General features: G+C 35.8%; 6 protein-coding genes and 1 long non-coding RNA gene across 10 annotated transcripts in view; 3 read left to right on the forward strand and 4 right to left on the reverse strand.

The window, feature by feature from the left end:
* LOC115242134 overlaps positions 1–2,017 on the forward strand; it is a 15,298-nt gene extending 13,281 nt beyond the window's left edge. Inside the window, 4 exon segments of the mRNA XM_029818218.1 lie at positions 121–368; positions 371–405; positions 617–830; positions 1,795–2,017. Of these exon segments, the coding sequence (XP_029674078.1) occupies positions 121–368; positions 371–405; positions 617–830; positions 1,795–1,994 (697 nt within the window). The 3' untranslated portion in view covers positions 1,995–2,017.
* An 82-nt stretch (positions 2,018–2,099) lies between these two features.
* LOC115242140 (syntaxin-18) lies at positions 2,100–5,360 on the reverse strand. Its single transcript, XM_029818229.1, has 2 exons — positions 5,247–5,360; positions 2,100–4,367 (listed from the first exon to the last, which is right to left on the reverse strand). Exon 2 carries the CDS (start codon positions 4,280–4,282, stop codon positions 3,305–3,307), a length of 978 nt encoding a protein of 325 aa, XP_029674089.1. The 5' UTR covers positions 4,283–4,367; positions 5,247–5,360; the 3' UTR covers positions 2,100–3,304.
* LOC115242150 (mitochondrial assembly of ribosomal large subunit protein 1) lies at positions 5,206–6,724 on the reverse strand. The gene is made up of 3 exons (XM_029818239.1): positions 6,357–6,724; positions 5,822–6,082; positions 5,206–5,458 (listed from the first exon to the last, which is right to left on the reverse strand). Exons 1-3 carry the CDS (start codon positions 6,679–6,681, stop codon positions 5,286–5,288), a joined length of 759 nt encoding a protein of 252 aa, XP_029674099.1. The 5' UTR covers positions 6,682–6,724; the 3' UTR covers positions 5,206–5,285.
* Positions 6,725–7,194: 470 nt separating this feature from the next.
* On the reverse strand, positions 7,195–8,003 carry LOC115242156. Its single transcript, XR_003885019.1, has 3 exons — positions 7,865–8,003; positions 7,462–7,569; positions 7,195–7,369 (listed from the first exon to the last, which is right to left on the reverse strand). It is a non-coding gene; the product is annotated as an uncharacterized LOC115242156 (long non-coding RNA).
* A 290-nt stretch (positions 8,004–8,293) lies between these two features.
* Positions 8,294–11,295, forward strand: LOC115244230 (cell division control protein 6 homolog). Of its 2 annotated transcripts, none has more exons than XM_029821710.1 (5): positions 8,294–8,509; positions 8,612–8,932; positions 9,135–10,112; positions 10,234–10,445; positions 10,629–11,295. In XM_029821710.1, exons 2-5 carry the CDS (start codon positions 8,641–8,643, stop codon positions 10,860–10,862), a joined length of 1,716 nt encoding a protein of 571 aa, XP_029677570.1. In that variant the 5' UTR covers positions 8,294–8,509; positions 8,612–8,640; the 3' UTR covers positions 10,863–11,295. The 2 variants fall into 2 exon arrangements, with proteins under 2 accessions (XP_029677570.1, XP_029677579.1); XM_029821719.1 differs by having other exon boundaries at positions 9,138–10,112.
* A 320-nt stretch (positions 11,296–11,615) lies between these two features.
* LOC115244239 (neuroguidin) overlaps positions 11,616–21,677 on the forward strand; it is a 15,923-nt gene continuing 5,861 nt past the window's right edge. Inside the window, exons 1-9 of one of the 3 annotated variants that reach the window (XM_029821754.1) lie at positions 11,616–11,903; positions 11,985–12,127; positions 12,232–12,302; positions 12,373–12,513; positions 12,602–12,769; positions 12,859–12,944; positions 13,053–13,175; positions 13,263–13,403; positions 20,956–21,493. In XM_029821754.1, the coding sequence (XP_029677614.1) occupies positions 11,793–11,903; positions 11,985–12,127; positions 12,232–12,302; positions 12,373–12,513; positions 12,602–12,769; positions 12,859–12,944; positions 13,053–13,175; positions 13,263–13,403; positions 20,956–21,493 (1,522 nt within the window). In that variant the 5' untranslated portion in view covers positions 11,616–11,792. Of the gene's footprint in view, positions 11,904–11,984; positions 12,128–12,231; positions 12,303–12,372; positions 12,514–12,601; positions 12,770–12,858; positions 12,945–13,052; positions 13,176–13,262; positions 13,404–19,939; positions 20,268–20,452; positions 20,858–20,955; positions 21,494–21,677 lie in introns of those variants that run through there. The other 2 variants (XM_029821735.1, XM_029821746.1) reach the window with 2 other exon arrangements.
* Positions 13,653–19,309, reverse strand: LOC115244224 (transmembrane 9 superfamily member 4). The gene is made up of 10 exons (XM_029821698.1): positions 19,041–19,309; positions 18,203–18,453; positions 17,963–18,109; positions 17,720–17,875; positions 17,247–17,521; positions 16,711–16,929; positions 16,482–16,639; positions 16,035–16,294; positions 15,695–15,878; positions 13,653–15,522 (listed from the first exon to the last, which is right to left on the reverse strand). The coding sequence occupies exons 1-10, from the start codon at positions 19,041–19,043 to the stop codon at positions 15,283–15,285; spliced, it is 1,893 nt and encodes a 630-aa protein (XP_029677558.1). The 5' UTR covers positions 19,044–19,309; the 3' UTR covers positions 13,653–15,282.

A 21,677-nucleotide genomic window follows, 5' to 3' on the forward strand; every position in this document is an offset into this window, starting at 1 on the left:
AATATTTTTATTCGTCTTCTTTTCTTATTTTTCATTTCTTCATTAACATTTATACATTTTCTTCTACAAATACTATCCTTTTAAAAATCTATTTATAAATCATTCTATTTTATTTTATAGGTATAAAGATACAGCGTCCGCTGCGTCAGGCATAGAAACAGAAGCTACCGACACAGATGTCGAGACCGAAAACGAGGAGGATTGGGTAGAGCGGCCGTTTGTGCGCCACAGGCTGCACGCGCAGATCCTGGCGGGTGGCGGTAAGATTTACGAAGACTTCGATCAGATACCAAAGGACGAGTACAAAAATACGAAACTCATCACAAACGTGCCAAACACGACGACAAAAAGCATACTGTGTCTTTCAGTCGCAATCACAAGTGGATCATTAGATGCTGTTCAGAAGTAAGTTGACATTTCCACGATCATTCTTTAATTGTGCGTGTCGGATATTTTTAAGATTTCGTATTTTGAATGTTATATATATGCATATATATATACACATATTTTATATTTCTTCGTTTCATTATATTCTTCTTATCATATTTTTTTTCGTTATAATTTGTTTTATATTTATCATAATTTTATTTTTATCATTACGATCGTGTGTTTCAAGGGAAAGATTGTAAACGCGGCGGAGGATGCGCTTCCTACCGGTTGGAGTTTGCAGAAGAAAGCCTATGTAGAAATGTTCGAAGCGGATAAAAGTAAGCCGCTGTTGGAAAACATCGTGATAATTCCCAATTTGGTATCCGTTAGGCAGTTTACCACATTCTGGCGGCAAGTTTGCGAGAATGCGGGCGCGGTGGTCTTAATCGTCGATAACTTGGGTATTTTATTTTTTTTTTTTGCTACATTGCATTCTCTCTTTATTGCCGAAACTATAGATTCTTTCGTAAAACAGATTTATATTTCATAATAAATATTAATATATATATTCGATAAATATTAATATTGTATATTCTGTTGTAATGCACAATATATATAAAATTTATGAAAATTAAAATACAAATAAACAGATAAAGTAGCGAGAAATAAGGGCTAGATGCAGAAAATAGGACGCAAACAATTGACTTGGAAAAAGAAATTTAATAATTTATAACAATCCCTTTTCAAATCATCAGCAATTGTAAAATCGACAAAAAAATTATGTCATACATAAGATAGAATAAAGTTATGCACTAAAGAATACATATATGGAATTGAAAGAATATGTTCTGATATCCAGGAACCCTTAGCAATTCCAACATAAGTGTGGCAAGTCTCCTACTGGTTCCAGCCAATATATATATATATATCTTAGAAATAATATAAAATATTTTTTCTAAGATATTTTTCCTATAAACAAGGGCACAGATTTGAAATTATTCTTCAATGATTAAACCTTGCAGCAAGATATTCGTATGCAACATTAGATGAAATTGAAGAAAGTTGAAAATAAAGGAAGAACAATAAAAAGGAGAAAACTCAGAATAAATCATACAAATGCAAAAAACTAAGATCTTTTGCCAATTTAAAGATGATCTAAAAAGGGACCGAGAGATGTTATAGATTATAAAATTTCTTTTTCAAAGACACACACACACACACACAACACAATCGTTTGCGCCCTATTTTCTGCATCTGACTCTTATTTGCTCACTTCATTACTTTTATTTTTTGTATCATCTTAGATCTATTAGAGCTTACATATATACATATATATTTTTTTTGTAAAATTGCTTTACACACACATACCTTAATCAATTACAATACTCGTACAAGAACTTATCGAATGCATTATATTATTTTTAGGAGCCATGGAAGCCCTAGATTTCGACAGTAATGTAATAGTCCTGTCTAGTAGGAGATGCCCATCATGGGCTGTGGACAGAGCAAATCACTTACGAATTCCAATACTGTCGACCACGTGGGTAATTCAGTGCTTAATCGAGGGTAAACTCTGTCCACATGATCAGCATCCGCGTTATAAATATAATTGCATACCAAATTAAGAGAGCTGATTAGTTTATTGTTTTTACCCTACGTTGTCTAGGATGAATGTAATTTGTATAGAGACTGTATTTTGTTTCCTTTCCCTCCTTGTTTCTTATTTAAAAAAAATTTTTTTTTTTTTTTTTTTCGTTATCTCGCATAAAATGCAAAATGATTTTATGCAATCGTGAATCATAAGATTGTTCAATTTTATTTTTTACACATCTCTATTATTGTTTTTAATTCATTAATAATATATTGCATGGAAATCATCGTTTTGTTCCTATTGTATTTTCTAGAGAAATCACTGACGCAACGATCTATATTCTTTCTGTTTTTACTTATATTTTTGCTGTAATGTTAATAATGCCCATTTGATATGGCGTTTTATCGCGCGACATCAAATAGTGAAATAATTTGTTTTCTATATTTATATATAAATATATATGTACATATATTATTTCTATTATAATTATATATATTTATATATAAAACAGAAAAAAAATATGTAGTAAATATCCATCGTTTTGAAAGTATGCAAAATCACTGTGTGATTATGTTAAAACTTTATAATAGAGAAACGTGAGAGCAATTTCAATCAGAATGGCCGGATGACAGTTTCATATCAGTAGACACAAATTCTTATATTCCGCTTTCTATTAATTTTTACAAATATAGACACAGCTATTTTGTACGAGACATAATTGCCTATCATCAAATTTAATCAATTTAATTATTTTTTACAAAAAGAGAAAAATTTTTTTACAAATAACGTACCTTTGGGGACACACACATATGCTGATTGGTAATTGCTAGGAACAATTTTTCATAGAATAATATATTCGACTTTGTTTCCCTAACATTTGTCAACCAGTATAATTAACAGTACAGTTGACGAAATACAAAATTGAATAAACAAGTGGTGGAGCAAGTGTATGTATGTGTCCATGCGTGCATGTATGTAAAAATGCGCGTGTAAATAAAAATATAGATATATATTATACAAATTTTATTACTAATAAGTTAATTGTAGCTTATGTACAATGATGTTTGAGGAGATAAAATACAGCAACAGATATTTTGGGAAACATTCTTACTTCTCTCTTTTTAGATCCTTCCATCTTCTCAACACTCTTCCCTTGTTTTTTTACACTTACAAAAAGATAATTATTGCAAATTGGTACAATCCAGAAAATTTAATATATAATCCCACTAATTAAAAATAATTACAGACTAATAATTGAAGATTTATGTTTTATGGATTGTACCAAATGTTTTTTATAAGTAATTCTCTTCCTCGCATGTAGTAGCAATTAAGATCAAATAATTTTTACGGATTATACCAATCGAGGAACAGTAGCGAGAACGACATTACCAAAAGGAAGAAGAGGATCCACACTCTGAGACCAGCGTTCCGTTGAATCGCTTGTCGAATCTGCTCGTTGGCTTCCTTCACGTTTTCTGTAGATCCAACCACTGTCGTCATCAGCCTGTCCAGATCCTTGTCTTGATCCAGAACTTTCTCCGTAAAGATCTCCTGAAGCTCGGCAATGTGAACCACTTTGCTCTCGATCTGTTTAATTTCCTCCGTCACATTATTCAGTTCATTGTACAATTGCTCGTTCTCCGATTCGAACATCTGAATATCTTCAGCTGACGGTTCTTCTTCGTACGTCAACGTAGTAACGTCCTCGTTGATCTCCTGTATCTTCATCGGACTCGATTCGTTCGAATGACTTTTAGTTTCGCGATCATTCACGGATCTCTCCGTCGTGTTCAATGATGACTTCCTAATCTCCGGCCGATCGGGTTTAGGATCCGTCTGTAGCTTAGCGATCCTCTGCATTTCCACAGCCCTCTTCACCCGCATAGCTTTCTGCTCTGAGTAAATGTGACAGACGTTCTTCAGATAATCCTCTATCTGCAACAGCATGATCTCACGGTGCTCAACATTCTGCCGAGACAAATCTTCCGCGGACGTCGCGATCTCTCTCTTGAGATCCTTAACCAGCTGCGAGCAGGTGCTCATTATCCGCTGACCTCCGACGTCGATTTCGTCGCGTTCCGCATCCGTCATACGCGGAGCGGTTGACAGGTAACTGGAGAAGTTTAGGTAGGCTTTACGGTTCTCCAGCAGGAACTGGCGTAGCTTCGAGATCTGCACGACGACCGCGTGCACCTTTACGCAGAAGGTACTTTTGGTCACGGTTTTCCTCGGTGGCGTGCCCACTGGGGTGCCGAGGTCCTTGTTGCGCGAGTTCACCGTTCTCACGCTGGCCTTGAATAACGCGCTCACATCCATGACCATTTTTCGTGGAATGCTATTTTACAGAACCTTTTATCGAACCTTCTCCCCGACGAATATCAATTGATATTTATTGAATCAATTCATCCTACAAACATTGAAATATATCTGACATGTTGAAAACAGAACAAGGGTCAAGAATCACATATATATGTATATATACATATATATATATATTTTTAAATTGAGAGTTCAAAAATATAAACACGGAAAATAATAAAACGAAAACTAAAATTTCTTTGCAACGTCATTTCCTTCTCTCAGCATTTCAATTATTATATTCCGATTATAAATGACGATTGTAATATTTATTTGTTGCAATTATAATGCAGTAAACTCTATGCCCTTCTAAAGTAAATTAATGAAACAGCAATATAATAGCGGATATAATCGTCAGTTTTTATGTAAACACCAGTCATCACATATTAATTTAAAAGTTAGGTTACGCGTATCCTAACTTATGATATATACTCGCCCTAGTCCTAAAAGAACAAGAAAACACAAGAAAAGCACAAGTACGTTCAGATAAAACCATAAACAATAAAATATACAAAGATGTACTACTCCCGTAAAAAAAAAAAAAAAAAAAAACGGTAAAATTTATATTTATAGTAACTTTTAGTCTTCAGAAATTAGAAAATTACTAGGATTGGTAAATTTTAATTTCCGAAAATTGAACTTACTTTGGTAAATAATTAACTTTACACAATCGGATCTTAAGAACTTTTTTTAAGTCTGACAGGATAATCTATTAATATATATATTCATAATATTTAATATTTTAAAAATAGTTATATATTTTGTAGAAGTAAAATTGTAGATTATTATGGAAAATTATTTTTTCATATAAAATCTATGATATATGGTTCAATAATATAATACAAGTTCCATAATTATAGAGGGATATACCATTATATAGTAAAATCTTGCTTATTAATTTTATCATTTATTTATTGAACTTATTTACCTTATAGAGTTTAACGCTATACTATACACAGATGAATCATCAAACATTGTCGGCTGGTTGAAAATCAGCCAAGAAGGCATTATATTTATCCACAATATTTAGTTCCTGAGACTCGTTACTCTTATCGTCGTATTGTGAACCAACTGTCCACAAAGTCTCTAAATCATAATGCTCCCTCGCAAATGGAGAAAAAATATGCAAAGCGATGTTTCCTACAACATATAATGATAAACAATTTATTATAATAATTAACAATTCAAAAAATTAACAAATTTATAAGCTTTCTTAAGTCTACAGATAAATTTATCGATAGATTTCATCTCTGCATCCGCACTATATTACTAGTTTGTTTTACTTGCATATTTATCGACTGTGCATTTTATTTTGATTTAATATAACTAAAAAAGTTTTTTTCCGATAGTTTTTCATGTAATTATATAGTGCAAACTAACTTTTGCCAAAGGTATATTTTTTTAATTAGTGTAAATCCAGTATATATTTAAATCAGATTTGTAAAAAGTTGAAGAGATTTACAAATACAATATAATTTTCAATTTATGGAAAAATGTATTTACCTAAATCTAGAGCTATCCAATCTTTCGAGTCTTTTCCTTCGATTTTGGGTATTAAATCTGTTGGATATTTTTTCAGTTTGTAAACTTTGCGTACAAAGGTGGCAAGAGCATTCATGTGCTTCCATGACTTTCCTGTCACCACAACTATATAGTCCACATAAGCATATTCTTGTGGTACTTTAGCAACAAAGATGTTATTTGCCTTGTCTCTCTCCAGCAACGCAATGAGATCCTCGATATCATATACACCAGTAGTACCATCTAAAACACACACAAATAAATCTTATTACATTACTATACTCATTATAAATCAAACTTCATTCATCACATTCTTCTTATGATAAACATACTACATCCTTATCATTATTCATTACAATTATATATTATTATTATATTATTAAAATATGGTTGCGTGTTTGGATGTTTTACGATATAAATAACAATTATAAATATAAAATTATTATTAATTATTTTAAAAAATCTTCTAATACATATTTTTACACATATCACATGACCTCTCTAGATTCGTACTCACGGCACAAATTTATATCGGCATAAGGATCATGAACTTCCTCTTGCGCGCTTACGTCTTCGATGTTGATCTTCTCCAACTCCTCGCTCACGTCAAGAATAACATCCGCATCCTCGTCATGGAAGGCCTTGTATTTCGTATTGATAGCGGTCGCGAGGTTATCATCTTCGCTTTTAGACGCATCACCAGGTTTTCTGTCCGGTTTACTCGAGAACTCCCTCGTCAATTTCAATTGCGAGTACGTTAGTATTTGCGTACGATTACTGCTGGAAGATCCGCGCAATATTCGTCGGGCGCGAAGTAAATTCCTCAGAATACACGTGCGCATCTCGAGCGACCTACAGAATTCCGACCTCGACTATAGAAAGCAAGGTTAAATCGCTACTCGTGTATTGACAAATATACATATATATATATATATAAATATAATTTTTATATATTTAAAAAATAATATACATTATGTACGAATCTCTTTTTCTTAATTTTTTGGCATATCTATTTCCAACATAATTATTTTTATGAGAAAAGTAGATCTGAATAAGATTGTAAAATACTTCTCGAATATTTTACTTTATTTTTCAATCTATTCTTGTGCGACATTCTTAAATACTATATAGATTATATTGTTCTTTCAAATTTTTCGCACACCTATATATTTGTTTATAAATGAACTTTTTTGTTAGATCAATGTATCAGCAGAGAAATTTTGAAATGCACAAATCTGAATTATATTTACAGAGTATTCTATAAATTTGTAATTTATCTATCATGCCCTTATTCTAAAATTAAAAAAATAATATTTATAGGGAGAGAGGAGGGAAGTCCCAAATATAAAACGGTGTTTTATCTTGGATAGTCGCTGCATTTAACCAAACAAGATTTACATGTATAAAATGCTTTCTGTGTGAAAAACAAGTCCATTGAATAGATCTTCATTGGAATTTTCATCCCAGCTGAAGGTGCAACTGGAAATGTTGATGAAACGGCGAAATATCGCAGGTCTGTTCTTCCCACAGCTGAAATAATTCGTTTGTGTGTGAATAAAAATGGAGAAAAATCATACGAATAAATCAATTCGTTTACAACATGAAATAAAGTTTATACTTACAAAGCTTGCGTGTGTAAGTGTGTGCACATACGGAGAAATTGTTTACTTGGACCTCGCACGCATCTTCCTCCTCTTGCGCTTTAGCCTGCGCATTCTCTTCTTACGCCACTGCAAATTAAACACGCCGTTAGTTGAGGTTATGACAATTCGTGAAACCAGTAAGGAATATAATTATGAAGCGAGAAATTCGATTGAAATAACAATGAAAAGCAAGCTTGATTTAATTACAAGGCTATCGAAACGATGAGAAAACTTTTAACACAGTTATCGGCATCGTGTCGATATAAAACTCGTAACGTAATGTAAGCTGCTATATTTCGACACTCGTATTTTTCTCATTACAAAATAATTATATATACTCAGGAAACGTAATAATGATCGACGGTAACGGAAACCAGCTCACCTTAGCTCTCATCTTCCGGATTAAAGAATTTTAGATCGCTCTAGAATCGCTCGATTACTCTGGATTTTGTCACACGACTACATTCGACGGCTTCTCCTAAGAAAGTGGACGTGGTAAAGCGGGGGCAACGGGGTTTGCGCGACGTAAACTAGATAAAGCATCTAGTTTGGAAAGAGAGTGCGCTATTTCGCTCGGCTATTTTGGTGAGATCATGCTTGGGAGCTTTTGGTTGACCAATGAGAACAAAGAAATTTTTGTCCCTTTTGCCTTGATTGGTCGATCAGACGCTCGTACGTTCCTATTGGTGAATTCTTTATCAGTTGAGTTTCTCACAATATTTTACCAATGCCTTTACATTCCGCTATTCCGAATCCGCGTTCCGGCGCGATTCCGCATTCCCGCGTTTTCCCGCGTTCAAAGCCCGTCCCGCCAAAAATGCAACACAGCTGCTACACAGCTGAATGCACTTGTTGCGCGGCAAATGACGTGTCTCGTTCACAAATTCGGTCATTGTGTAATTTATTAGCGACGTGGACGGAACGTTTTCCGAGGAACGTTTCGAAAAGATTGCGTGCGAGGTGAACATAGCGGCATCTTGCACAAGAATCGCTTCCAAGATCACGAAGACAGGATTTCGAGAATACAGTATGTGAATTTTTGTCGAATCTTGTCGCATTTCCCACGAGGAGTTCGTCGACTCTCTTTATCCCTTTATCCTTTTTGCGCTTAATCTTACTTTCATTCAAGGATCAAAATTGACGGATTCTTCGAGCGCGATGTCGGGCACTCAGACCACCATCTCTTTTCCCATACGAAAGAAATGCAGTTTTTACGGTCGCAAAGAGGACATCGCGAAGGAAGATTTCACAAACGCGACAGCGAGATACACGCCGTCCAAATATACTCCGACCGTGAAGAAGATCGTCACTTTGACTAGCAGCGAGTCCGAGTCTGATTCGGATATCGAGAACACGACGGAAAAGCATAATGGAATAATCGGTGACAGGCGAGCGGACAGCGCGGACAGTACACCGAGATCGAGACGTCGCAAGTGTAACGAATTATATGGTAAAGAATATTATTTTATTTAAAAGTACTTTATAAAGTATTGTAGTATTAATTCGTATCTTGACTCTTGTAATTTATGTGATAATTATGTATGTTGTTATTTTTTTGCTTTATATATTATAATTAAACCCTACAGGGGATTCTTTGTATTAATTTATGTTTTATTTATTGTTATGAACTGATAAATTATACCTTCTTTCAGAAGAACACACTCCTTCTCCACCTAAACAGAGAAGGAACAAATCGCAAGGAAGAAATAAATCTCCCCTGACTCCGTCTACTCTTCTGGATAAATTACATCTATCTGCTGCGAATGAAAGCAAATTAAATCCTAAGCAATTATTTAAATCCCATCTCTCCAAGGAAGAAGACGAATTAAATTCTAATTTATTATCTGGATCCAATAAGTATCAGAATGCGCGTAAAGCGTTGCATAGTTGTGTGACAGAGGAGCTGCCTGGAAGGGAAGAGGAGTTAGCGAAACTACAGGAATTTTTTCAGAAACATCTAGAGAAAGGAACATCAGGTTCCCTGTACGTTTCCGGGCCACCGGGCACTGGAAAAACTGCCAGCCTGTTCAAGATCATGCAGCAATCAGACTTAAGATCCAAACTTAAGATAGTCTACATCAATTGCACCAGCATGAAGTCTGCAGCTGCCATCTATGCGAAAATAATCCAGGAGCTGGCCATAACTAGCGCAACAAAATCGGGGAAGAACGGCAAGGCCGTTATAGAGAGATATTTAACATCGAAGAACAAGTCGCTACTCCTGGTGTTGGACGAGATAGATCAATTGGAGAGCAAAAAACAGTCTGTGCTGTATTCTATATTCGAATGGCCATCTATACCGGAGTCCAAGCTGATCCTCGTTGGAATCGCTAATGCTCTGGATCTGACTGATAGGATACTACCCAGATTGCAGGCCAGATGTGAACTGAAGCCGATGTTGGTACACTTTGCGCCATACACTAAGCAACAGATATTTGATATAATATCCGCGAGACTGAATCATGCGAACGCGAACGGCGTATTTACACCGTCCGCGATACAGTTGCTCGCAGGCAAGGTAGCCGCGATTTCCGGGGATATCAGGAGAGCTTTGGACATCAGCAGAAGGGTGGTGGAATTGGCAGAGTCTCATCAAGTGGCACAAGTGTTACGTCCAACAAATGACAATGGTAATTAATTCTTTTTGAATATAATAGAACAACATAAAACAATACAAAGATGAATATATAGAAAAATTAATATATTATATATATATATATATATATATATTTCTCCTTTTTTTAAATTTAGATACAAACATAGAGTCTCTGAAGCAAGAGACAGAGGTAACAGAGAAGCCAGTTGATTTGAAAGAGGTAGTTACGATTCTAAATGGAGTTTATGGTGGCACACAGAATATTGATCAAGAACAGGATACTTTTCCTCTTCAACAGAAATTGTTACTTTGTTCTCTATTACTTATCTTGAATAAGGGAAGAAACAAGCATGTTACTGTTGGAAAGGTAAGTTTGTTAAAATTCATGTTAGAGATTTGTTATAAGCAAATATATGATTGTAACTCATTTAGTTACTATATAAATTTATAATATATAATAAAAAATATATAATTAAAAATAATAATACAATAAATGATACCTATTATCATTGCAAGTTTCTTCTTTATATAGCATTTTTATTTATTTCAGTTACATGAGGTGTACAAAAAGGTTTGCAAAAAACGTAATATATTCGCCGTCGACGATTCTGAATTTGTAAATCTATGCTCATTGATAGAGACTAGGGGTATTTTAAGAGTTGTGGGCAAGAAGGAGGCACGTTTATGCAAAGTAAACTTGCAGTGGGACCAAGAAGAATTGGATGCAGCTTTGCAGGACAAACAGATGATGGCCGACATAATTAACGATACAAATTGTTTGTAGAATAATTAGAGAAATTCATTATTTTTTAATCTCTAATTTATTTTATAGCTCTTTTTAAATTTTATATACATAGTGTGGAAAGCGAGCATCCCGATTATTATCAGTCGATTGTTACATCACCATTGCGTATCATTTTTCTATGTATAATTGTTTTAATAGTCAAATTGTATTGTTAGCACGTTAAAATCTACTTTGTTACTAAACGTAAACGTCTCTATCATGTTGTATCATTCGACGAGGTATAACGAGGTTTATTGAATGATTGATTGTACCATGTGTGTAATGTTGCGCGAGATTGTATATTCCGTATCGATTCTTAAAATTTCTGCGAAATAGATTGAGCATGATACACGATATTTTTGCAGAAAATGTGAGAATGTTTTATGTACAAATATTTATGTCGAATAGAGTGTATAAAGTGAAATTTTTATTCACTTGCATTTTTTTATTTATGCCTTTTGTACAAAACTATAGGCTTACATTTCAAAAGTCTGCGTATTATTTTTTTTACTTCCAAAATCCATTGAATTTTTTGAATATATAGTTGGCGAAATTGGAACCAGAGGAAGTTAAAAATAGTAGTTATTTTAATGATTAATTCCATTTTTTTGTATATTTATTTCTGCGGTAAAGTTTATTGAGAAATGCGTAAGAAATAGACTTTTGAAATGATTTGATAAAATATTAAAATGAAAAGTTTTTAACATATTAACACAAAGAGAAACAAGTATTTATTTGTAGTCGAAACAGGAATGGGCCCTTGGTATCCTATGCACGATCATGTAAAGTTAAATGGAGTTAAAGAGGGTCAAGCTAGGTTAAACTGGGAGTCCTTTATACTTGCATTGTTTACACTACTAAAATGGACAAAAAAGTGGCATAATTAGGATTTTAATATACAATCTTGATTAATCATATCGAGTTTCAAAGATGTTACATTTCGGAAAACTGCTCCCCAAGACACTTCTCAATGTGGTTTTAGCTTTAATATTTATACTATTTTTCTGTGAATATCTTATATATTATATAGTACTTGTACAGGTGAGTCTCTATAACGTCTTTATATTAAATGAATAGATCTGTCTTTGACGAGATTGAAAAATTCTGATCTGTGGTTCATAGTGCCAATGGCCTGCTTTAAACCCTCAAAAAGAAGACCTCACTCTACATACAGAAGCAACGGACAGGCCTATCAAAGCAATGTTTATTGCGGATACTCATTTATTAGGTCCCAGAGAGGGACATTGGTTTGATAAGTTACGAAGGTCTGTATTCCTCAAATTATATATTAAGAATATATTATGCTTTGTATATTTTATTTGTTATATAATATCTATTAAAAGAGAATTATTAAGAATTATTGTTCCAGAGAATGGCAAATGTACAGAGTATTTCAAACTATGATGACGATACACAAACCAGAGGTGGTTTTCGTGTTAGGTATCTTTAATATTTATATCGATATTTCTTTTCAAAAGAATCATTGTTTTATCTTTAATATAATATTCAGGTGATGTCTTTGATGAGGGACAATGGTGCAGTTCCACAGAATTCGAAAATTATATACGAAGATTTCATTCCCTGTTTTATGTACCCAAGGACACACGTCTCTATATCGTCGCTGGGAATCACGATATGGGATTTCATTATGGTAAAGTAAAGAGCATATTTTCATCCGAATCAATTCAAAACATATTTCTGATCACATTTTTCAACTGTGTTTGTCGTTTAACTTTCAGCAATCACGCCGTATCGTAATCAGCGTTTCATTAACGGTTTGAAGAGTCCAAGTGTGCGGCGACTGAGTATAAGGGACAATCATTTCGTGCTGATTAATAGTATGGCGTTGGAAGGAGATGGCTGTTTCCTGTGCCGACCGACCGAGATCGCGGTGAATAAAATAGCCAGTGAGCCCGTCATTCGTACGCTCTCGCGTACTAACCAAGATCCTTGTAATTGATTAATCGTTATATAAATCTTTACAATCACATTACAGAAGATCTGAAATGTGCGAGAAAGATGAGCAATGATTGTCGCAATGCGAGCGCAATATCCAGATATAGTAGACCTATATTGTTGCAAGTTAGTTATGCTACATGTATATTAATTTGTCTTAGAAATTCTAAAGATTTAAAAGAATAATATTTAGATAAAAAAAATAAACAGATATATCAATCTCCTTTTTTTCAGCATTATCCGATGTATCGAGAATCGGACGAGATCTGTAATGAATTGGATCAGGCCCCCGACGAGATAAAGGCCATAAAGTTTCGGGAGCGGTGGGAATGTTTGTCGAAGGAAGCCTCGGAACAAGTACATATTATCTGACAATTTCGTAGATTGCGATCATATTCGTATTTGATAACATTGATGCTAAATTTGACGATTTTGTTTCATCAGCTTCTAGATATCTTCAATCCGCGCCTGATCGTCGCCGGACACACCCATCACGGCTGCAGAAAAATACATCGAGATGACGTTCTGGAATTCACGATCCCGTCCTTCAGCTGGCGCAATAAGGTCAATCCGTCTCTTCTGATGGTAAATCTTGATTCTGATTTCGACGTTAACCCATTAACCAATGTCTTTTATTTTTGGAGAATAAGATTTTCGATAATATTCCTTAAACTTATCTATAATTTTCATTATATTTTTATCTATTTGACGATTCTGGTATTTTAATCTGAGATCTTTAGAGAAAATAGAACAATCGAGAAATTCTTATTGCAATATTTTATATTACGAAATTAAATATTCAATGAGTTAATTATCCCCATTTGGAACACAATATATCTGTGAATGTTTTTATTCCAGGGTACTTTCACTCCAAACAATTATTCTGTTTCAAAGTGTTACATGCCTGTGGAATCTACCGTAATCACTATTTATAAGATTAGTTTCACAAGTGTCTTGATATATTTTATTATAAAACTCAGACCGAGACGGCACACATATTCTCGCTTAAAAATGCCTTGAGTAACTTCTCTGTTGTGACAAGTTCAATTGTGATGTTAAAATGCGAACGAGCATTATAATAATTCTATATACAATATAATTTTAGGAGGCTACAATTTTCGAAATGATAAAGACAAATTTGTATACACTTTTCATACACGCTGTCATTTGCATATTATTTACATTAGTAATTGTATAGAATACTTTGTGATATATATATAATAATTTGTAACGATAATCATTATCAATTTCGATGTACATAGCACTCTACTACGGAGAATACACAAGATACACATTTATTAAAAAATTATATTGTGTATATATAAAGTATTGACAGATACTTTTATATAAATGTGTCACAAAGAAAGATCGATATTACAAATTAAAGTTTAACGAAATAAACACTCAAAATTTCCGACGATGATATCTAAAGGCTAAGGAATGAAAACGTAATTGCAATATTGAAAGTAAATACACAAACTTTATATCATTATTCTTACTCATTGTATGTGTGCTTATTATTACAACAATCGGCCAAGACAACTGCAAAACTGCATATAATATGCTTACTTCAAAAAGGAAACAGAAACGAATAACACTTTAGACTGGCTCATTCATTATAGACTATATAATACTTTCGCACATTGACTGTCATTAATATCACATTATTTGAATATTTTTACACAGTAGCGTGTGCTTGTTCTCCTTCGACGAGACAAGGACCGATATTGATATAGCCAACGTTCTGTTTATGAATTTTATAGATTATTTTTTAGTGTGTGAATATGTCGTAGATTGTAAGTACTAACAAAGAAAATCGCGCTACTAAAAATCAAATAAAAATAGTATATGTATTGTACAATGGAAGCTTTACATTCTCCCATTCCTTATTCGTATATTTTGTTAATTCACAATTCGATATACTTGCAGTCATCTTTCACAAATATAACAAAATTACAAGTAAATAATAAAACGAAAAAAAAGATTTAGTTTCAACAAATGTTAAAAAAAGTACTTATGATTTCCATTTTAAAATTAAAAAAAAAAAAAAAATGTCAAAGATAAAAACATTTTTTCCTATTTAAAAATGTATTAATTTTTCAATATATTTCTTTTTTTTGCCTCTCACAATCTCCATATTTGTGACAATTTTCGTACACGATGTAAACTTTGGCGAATAAGGAGCTTCCACTGCTGTCATGATGATGGATGCAATGATAAACAGAAAATAGAAATCTTATATCGAATCATATCAAATATTCATATACATATTTGAGTAACAAAATCCTTTGCAAATGTTTGCAGTTTTGAAATTTCGTGGAAGATATAGATGCATCCACACTTATTCCACTTATTGTTTCTATACAAAAAACTTAAGCCCTTTCTCTCTCTCACATTTTCTCTCTTAATTAAATTAAAAATCTAAATTTATTCACTCGTATTATTCTACTAGTGATAATTTTGACTAGTCTATCTTGACGGCCGCGTATATCTTTCTGATGAAAGCGTACGCGGCGAAGAAACCGATCGTACCGGTCAATAGCCAGAATGTGAGGACCATCAGCGCGGTGTAGCCAAAGTACATGAGGGTTGGCACTAATTCAGTAATCTCCAGCTTGGTGACGAAATAAAAGACGGAGTATGCCAACACATAGACCGCTGATCCGCCACTCACGATGAAGCTTCGCCACCACCATCTATAGTCCTGCAGATGGAACGTTAAAATGTAGGAATCAGAATATTACAAAGGTATATTTTTATAGATTCGGGAAACGAAAGAAATGTACTTTCAAACTGCAAATGATAGAATTAAATCGAAGAAAAGAACGAAAAAAGAAGAAAAGAACATGGTTTTTTAATCTTCTTCTTATACTTACTTCGCCGCATAATTGGAAGTAGACCATGACTATTGATATCTGCGAGCACGAGATTACAAGGATGCAGAAAACAAGGAATAGAAATCCAAAGAGGTAGTAGAATTGATTTTCCCACAGTGCAGTCAGGATGAAAAAGAGTTCTATGAATACAGCGCCAAATGGTAGAATTCCAGCCATTAAAGTACTGCAAATAAAAAATTGTATTGTTGTATTGATTTATTAATTAATATATTTAGATATAAATGGATTGTGTGTGTGCATAATGTATGTTTTTAATGACGATACTTCACAGCAAAGTTAAAGTAAAAATATATCAAGATTTAATCCTGTTTAAACTTACCATAATATTGGATTCATATACCATAGTTGGTCAGGAACTTGTCTAGGAATTTGATTCGTTCTAACTGGATGCGTGAAAGGCTGCTTACGGTAACCAAAGAAGTAGCCAAGATAGACAAGAGGCAGAGAGATGCCAAACCAGAGGCATAGCAAGGCTACCATGGTGGTGAAGGGGACTGCACCGGAACTGTGCTTTCCCCATATGAAGAAATTTAGGAAGAAGCATGTTGTGAAAACTATACCAGGATAAAATGTTGCTGTCTGCAATACAATATTGATTTTTAGAATACAAAATAGCAATTGCTGTTAGAATTAGAAACTACGATACTATTAATTACAGAGGATTAGAGGAAAATTATATATATATAGAAAAATACGAATATATTACATGAATATATTATATAAACATTCATATTATTATATATAATATATATCTATTAAATTTTACCAATAGAGCGGCTCTTCTCCACTCCCGACCTCGCATCGTCTTGTACAGTCTCGCCGAGAAGTAGCCGGCGATCAAACCGGAAAACACGTACAAAAATATCGCGCAAGTGCCCAAGGCTCCTCGACTCGCTGGCGACAGCATTCCCAGCATCGCGAAGACTGCAGAAACAGACGGAAAATATATAGTAATCGTCTCATATTCCACGTTGAAAATTTAATTGTGCACCTACATATCGTAATCAAAGCCATGAAGAAGATCTGGATGCCGCTGCCGATCACGGCGGCGAATAAGCGCGAGTTGGTCGGCGGTCGAAACACATCTCCGTGGACTAACTTCCAGCCAGTCTCCTCGATCGTTTCGTCCAGACCCGCTAGACTGTCACTTTCGCCTGCGTTATAACGAGCAATGTCCCTCCTAAGCGTCCTCACCATGATCATTGTCAGAATTCCTGCGCGATTAACATACAATTCAAAAATTGACAAACGATTAATGTGCAGTATTCTCAAACACATGGATATTATTATTGAATTCTTTTAATTAAGTATATATATTGTTTCTTGAAAATGACATTTTATATTCAACAATGCAATACTTTCTCCACTGATTTGTGAATCATTAAATTAAATTTAATGCCACATTGATGTATAATGCAATGTATAGAATGTTTCAAAAAATTATAACAGAAAAGTTTGCGAGAAGTAACAAGAGCAAGTGATAGTTTCTCAAATGCAAGAATTTTGAAATCTTGTCAATTGCGGTAATTACCAGACAGGAAGAAGACGACAATAAGGGAATTGATGATCGAGAACCAATGAATCTCGACGTCACTCATGCCCAGATATACGTCCCATCTACTGGCCCAGCTTACATCCGATTGTTTCCACTCCACCGAATATAGGAAGAGGAGGCGCGTGCTTTTTGGACTGACAAACTGTGGGTTCGCTTCGTTCGGTATTATGCAGGTATTCCCGTCGAACTTCAATTGTGTTGTGTCGATGGATCGAGTTTCCACCTCGAATCCGACTACTCTAAATTCGTCTCTAAATTTGTACAAGTAAAAAGGAAATGATGAGTTTTTGTCGCCTTATTCTCTCTTTTATGTTTTTTTTTTCAGCATTGTTTTAATCCTTATTTTGATTATAAAATCTCTTCATATCCGATTTAAATTGATTTCTTGTATATATTTAAATATAATCGAAATTAATTTATACAGAGAGCTGTATAGAATGGATACTAACTCGCCATGTTTATGATAGCTTAATATTAGCTTAAGATAATTGTTGATGTACACTTGATCGTTCATTATTCCACCCAAACGATATCCTTGATAAACAACCACGTTATTTGTCTCTTTGTGTTTCTTTCTAGTAGCTGCTGGTAAGTTGTCTATCAAACTAAAAAAAAATCCAAGTTAAACAGAGACGAGCAAAATGCCAAAAATATTCTTTTTTTAAACATATATAACAATAAAATGCCCTAACAGATGGACAAAATATTCGTGCTGTATCATCTGAATAACGTGCTGGGAATTAGCCTCGTCCCAGGTCATAAATCTAGATGGATCGTGACACAGCAATCTGCAATTGACATCTTCTCCCATTACAACCTCGTATGGAGTATTTACTATCCTAAAGGAAAAAAAAATAATTAAGATTATATTTATAATAAAAGTAAAAGAGAATTATTTTCGTAAAATTTTCCAAAATCAAAGAAGATAGTACCTGTCACCTCGCAGCACCTCTCCCAAATTTTCAGATTTGTAAATAAAAATTTCTTTCTTGGGTCGACAAAAGGGAAGAGAGTAATATTCGTATGGTAATTGCGTATGGATGCTGGTCATTTTGACAGCTTTAACATCAATCTTCTGGCCCTTCTTGAACTCCACTGGAGCGACTCCAGGTACATAAAAGCCATTGGTCTCTATTAAGAGGGATATTACCACTAATACAGCACCATGCCTCTGTAATCTTCCCTGTATCGGCAAATTTAATTGATTGACGTTAAAATGTGAATAATAACGTTGTAAAATATTATATCGAGATTAGACCGGCAAAGTTTGTAAAAAGTAAAAAAAATTATTTATGCAAAGATATCAATATTTTATCGTGTGAAAAAAAAATATTCACTTATGCAACAAGTGCTACAACACAAATCTCTTCGCCAATAAACTATTATAGTCGATTTTACCGTCGTTTTTATGCTTTTTTTTTTACTATTTAAGACAGATATATCCTTGTGCGTATCTAGTGACATACAATTGCGTAAACACAAACATACACAGCGAAATGAATCATTAGATATGTACGTGTGCCACATAGTTCGTGCAACGTATAAGAGAAACGTAGACGAAAAGGAAGAGGAACGCGACGACTTTCGAGCATAATAAAGTGATGATCGGGCGCTTTAAATCGTCCTGTCAATCCCCGTTTGACAGTGGTCCGCACGCAGATCGCCGTGATACGCGCGAGGTTGTGTCATAATCCGCGTGGCACACGACGCGTTAATTTCGCGAGATCGAAATCGGGAAGCCTCGCGAATCGGTCAGAGAATCACACCTACCATTCTACGCGATTCGTATCGTTACTTTTCACGAAGGCGCGCCACGCCGTCTCTCTTTCTCTCTCGCACTGTCTCGGCCTCGATCTCGTTGCCACCTCAAAATCGCTCACCGCGATATCACGTCAGTCAGGACGGTAGTGTCGGTAGTGTTGATAGACGTACCCTCTTTTTCGCGCGTGCGCGCAACGATATCGGGTTCGTGAGATTTTCCGACGCGTGCGCAGTAGTATAATAGCGCAGATATTTCTCTCTCTCTCTCTCTCTGTCAACGAAATAAGACATGTCGAAAGAAATAGTTTGCAGATCTTTATCGTGAATAAGTTTGTTGAACGAGATGATAAATAGCGATGTATAAAATAATATAATTAATACGAGATTTGAGATTTATTCAGATCATTTTCTAATGCAATTAATTATTTTTCCTTTTAAATTTTATACATAATAATACAAGAGAGTGTCGATAACAATTATATAATTATATATAGATAATAAAAAACATAAACAATTGTTACGGATCCCAGGAAGCGCCGAATCGAAGCACGTGTCTGTCAAAGCGGTCAGTCACGTGACCGGTCGCTCGCATCTACGCGACGAAAAATCGCATGATCCGTCAAGAATGAAGTTCGCCGCGCTCTGAAGCCGGCCGCGGAGCGTCGGCGCGCCAACGGTGGCATCTAGGGGAAAAAAGTTCCTAGGCGCGCGGAGACGGGCGGAAACGCGAGGTCCGCGAGAACGAGAGAGCGTTTGAAAAACGTTATTCCCAGGACGGATCCTCAAAGTTTCTTCGTATTTATTATCGGTAACGCGCGAGAGAGGATCGATCGGTGTCGCCGATCGCGAATATCCGTCGCGCGGATCTCGCCGTTCGAAGATGGCGCCGCTCGGCGTCCTCGTCGCGCGAGCGGAAGTAGCGTCTCGTTGAGACACCGAACGCGATTTTGTCGCGCGACGAACCGACGCGATCGGCGGTTCGCGAGATCCGAAAAAATCGTCTCGCGTCGATCGGTGGCCGCGCCGACGATCCCGGACGACGTAGCCATCCCGGATCCTAGTGATTCGCTCGACGGTCGCTCCACTGATCAGACTTTTCCGAGCGAAAAAATACACCCCCCACCCTTCCCTGAAAAGAGGAAAATATCGTCCCACGTGGGGACTCGTTTAATTACAAGTTACGTTGTTTGGATATGCGTCTGTCGGGCTGATTTTCCACGCGGAAGCATGGTGCAGGTGAGCGACGTGCCCGCGGCGTGTTATCGTCGCGTTTTTCGGCCGCGCCGCGCGAATCCGGCCGCGTTTCTCGCGTCGGTTCTCGCGTCGGGAATTTTTGATTGTTTTTTTTTTTTTTTTTTTTTTCTCTCTCTCTTCTTTCCTCCACCTCTGTCATCCATTAGTAAATAGGAAAGATGGCAGCAGATTATTGCGCTTTTTTCCCGTACTTTCGTCCCGGGGCGGACATTTTTCCCGGGACATTCACCGCGGGTGAGCCGGGGACGGTTGTTCTCGCCGAAAATCCCAACGAAATTGCCCGCCGAGTGCGTTTTCATCAACGAAATCCGTCGCGTTTCACGTTTTTTGAATGAAACACCGCCGTTGACGGCACGTACGCGGTTCGCGACGCGTTTTTATATACGGGCTCGTCGTCCTCCGTGGGAGACTCGCGGGTCGAACGAACGTATCGGCGGAAAAGTTACTTGGCTCCTCGTCTCCGCGCTTAACCTATGCGTACGAAAATCGGATCCGACATAAATAAACAAGACGTCGCGCGCTGAATCTCTCTAATACTCTGGAGAATCGCGTGGAAATTAGTCGCGATGATCGTAAGACTCGTAAAATTAATTTATGTCATTTTTATTTATTTATTTATTTTTTTTTTTCGTATTATTATTTTATATAATCCCGACGATGTGTCTTGCAGGCTATCGACGAGATGGAGCAGAGGGATCTCCCACAGGCGTTTCGCCTGCTGGGAGAGATGAACGCCAATGTTCTGCAGGTGAACCAGCTCGTGGACAACATGCTGGTGCGCGTGAAGAACGGCGAGATCTCGACGGACAAGGGCCTGAGTTTTCTCGAGATGAAGTATCACATGTTACTCTCCTATCTCATCAATCTCACCTACGTAGTATTGAGAAAATGTTCCGGCGAGCGTATCGAAGGTGATCCGTCGATTGATCGTCTGATCGAGATCAGGACTGTCCTAGAGAAAATCCGACCAATAGATCACAAGCTCAAGTACCAAATAGATAAGCTCGTCAAGACTGCAGTGACCGGTACCATCAACAGCGACGACCCCAGTAACTTCAGAGCGAATCCCGACGCGCTGGTCGCCAAGCTCGATAGTGAAGACTCCGACAGTGATCAGGAGGAGGAGACAGACGGCTTCAAACCAACAACGCAGCAGTCTAGGAAGTCTAACGTTTATGTGCCGCCGAAACTTGCTGCGGTGCATTATGGTCGGTTCTAATAAAAATATTTTTACATGTCTATATATATTTATATATATTAAATATGTAGCCAACAACGCGGAAGTCTAACGTTTATGTGCCGCCGAAACTTGCTGCGGTGCATTATGGTCGGTTCTAATAAAAATATTTTTACATGTCTTACATGTCTATTATATATTAAATATGTACAAGA

Source organism: Formica exsecta, unplaced genomic scaffold (assembly GCF_003651465.1).
Source record: "Formica exsecta isolate Colony F162 unplaced genomic scaffold, ASM365146v1 scaffold120, whole genome shotgun sequence".
Taxonomy (NCBI): Eukaryota; Metazoa; Arthropoda; class Insecta; order Hymenoptera; family Formicidae; genus Formica; species Formica exsecta.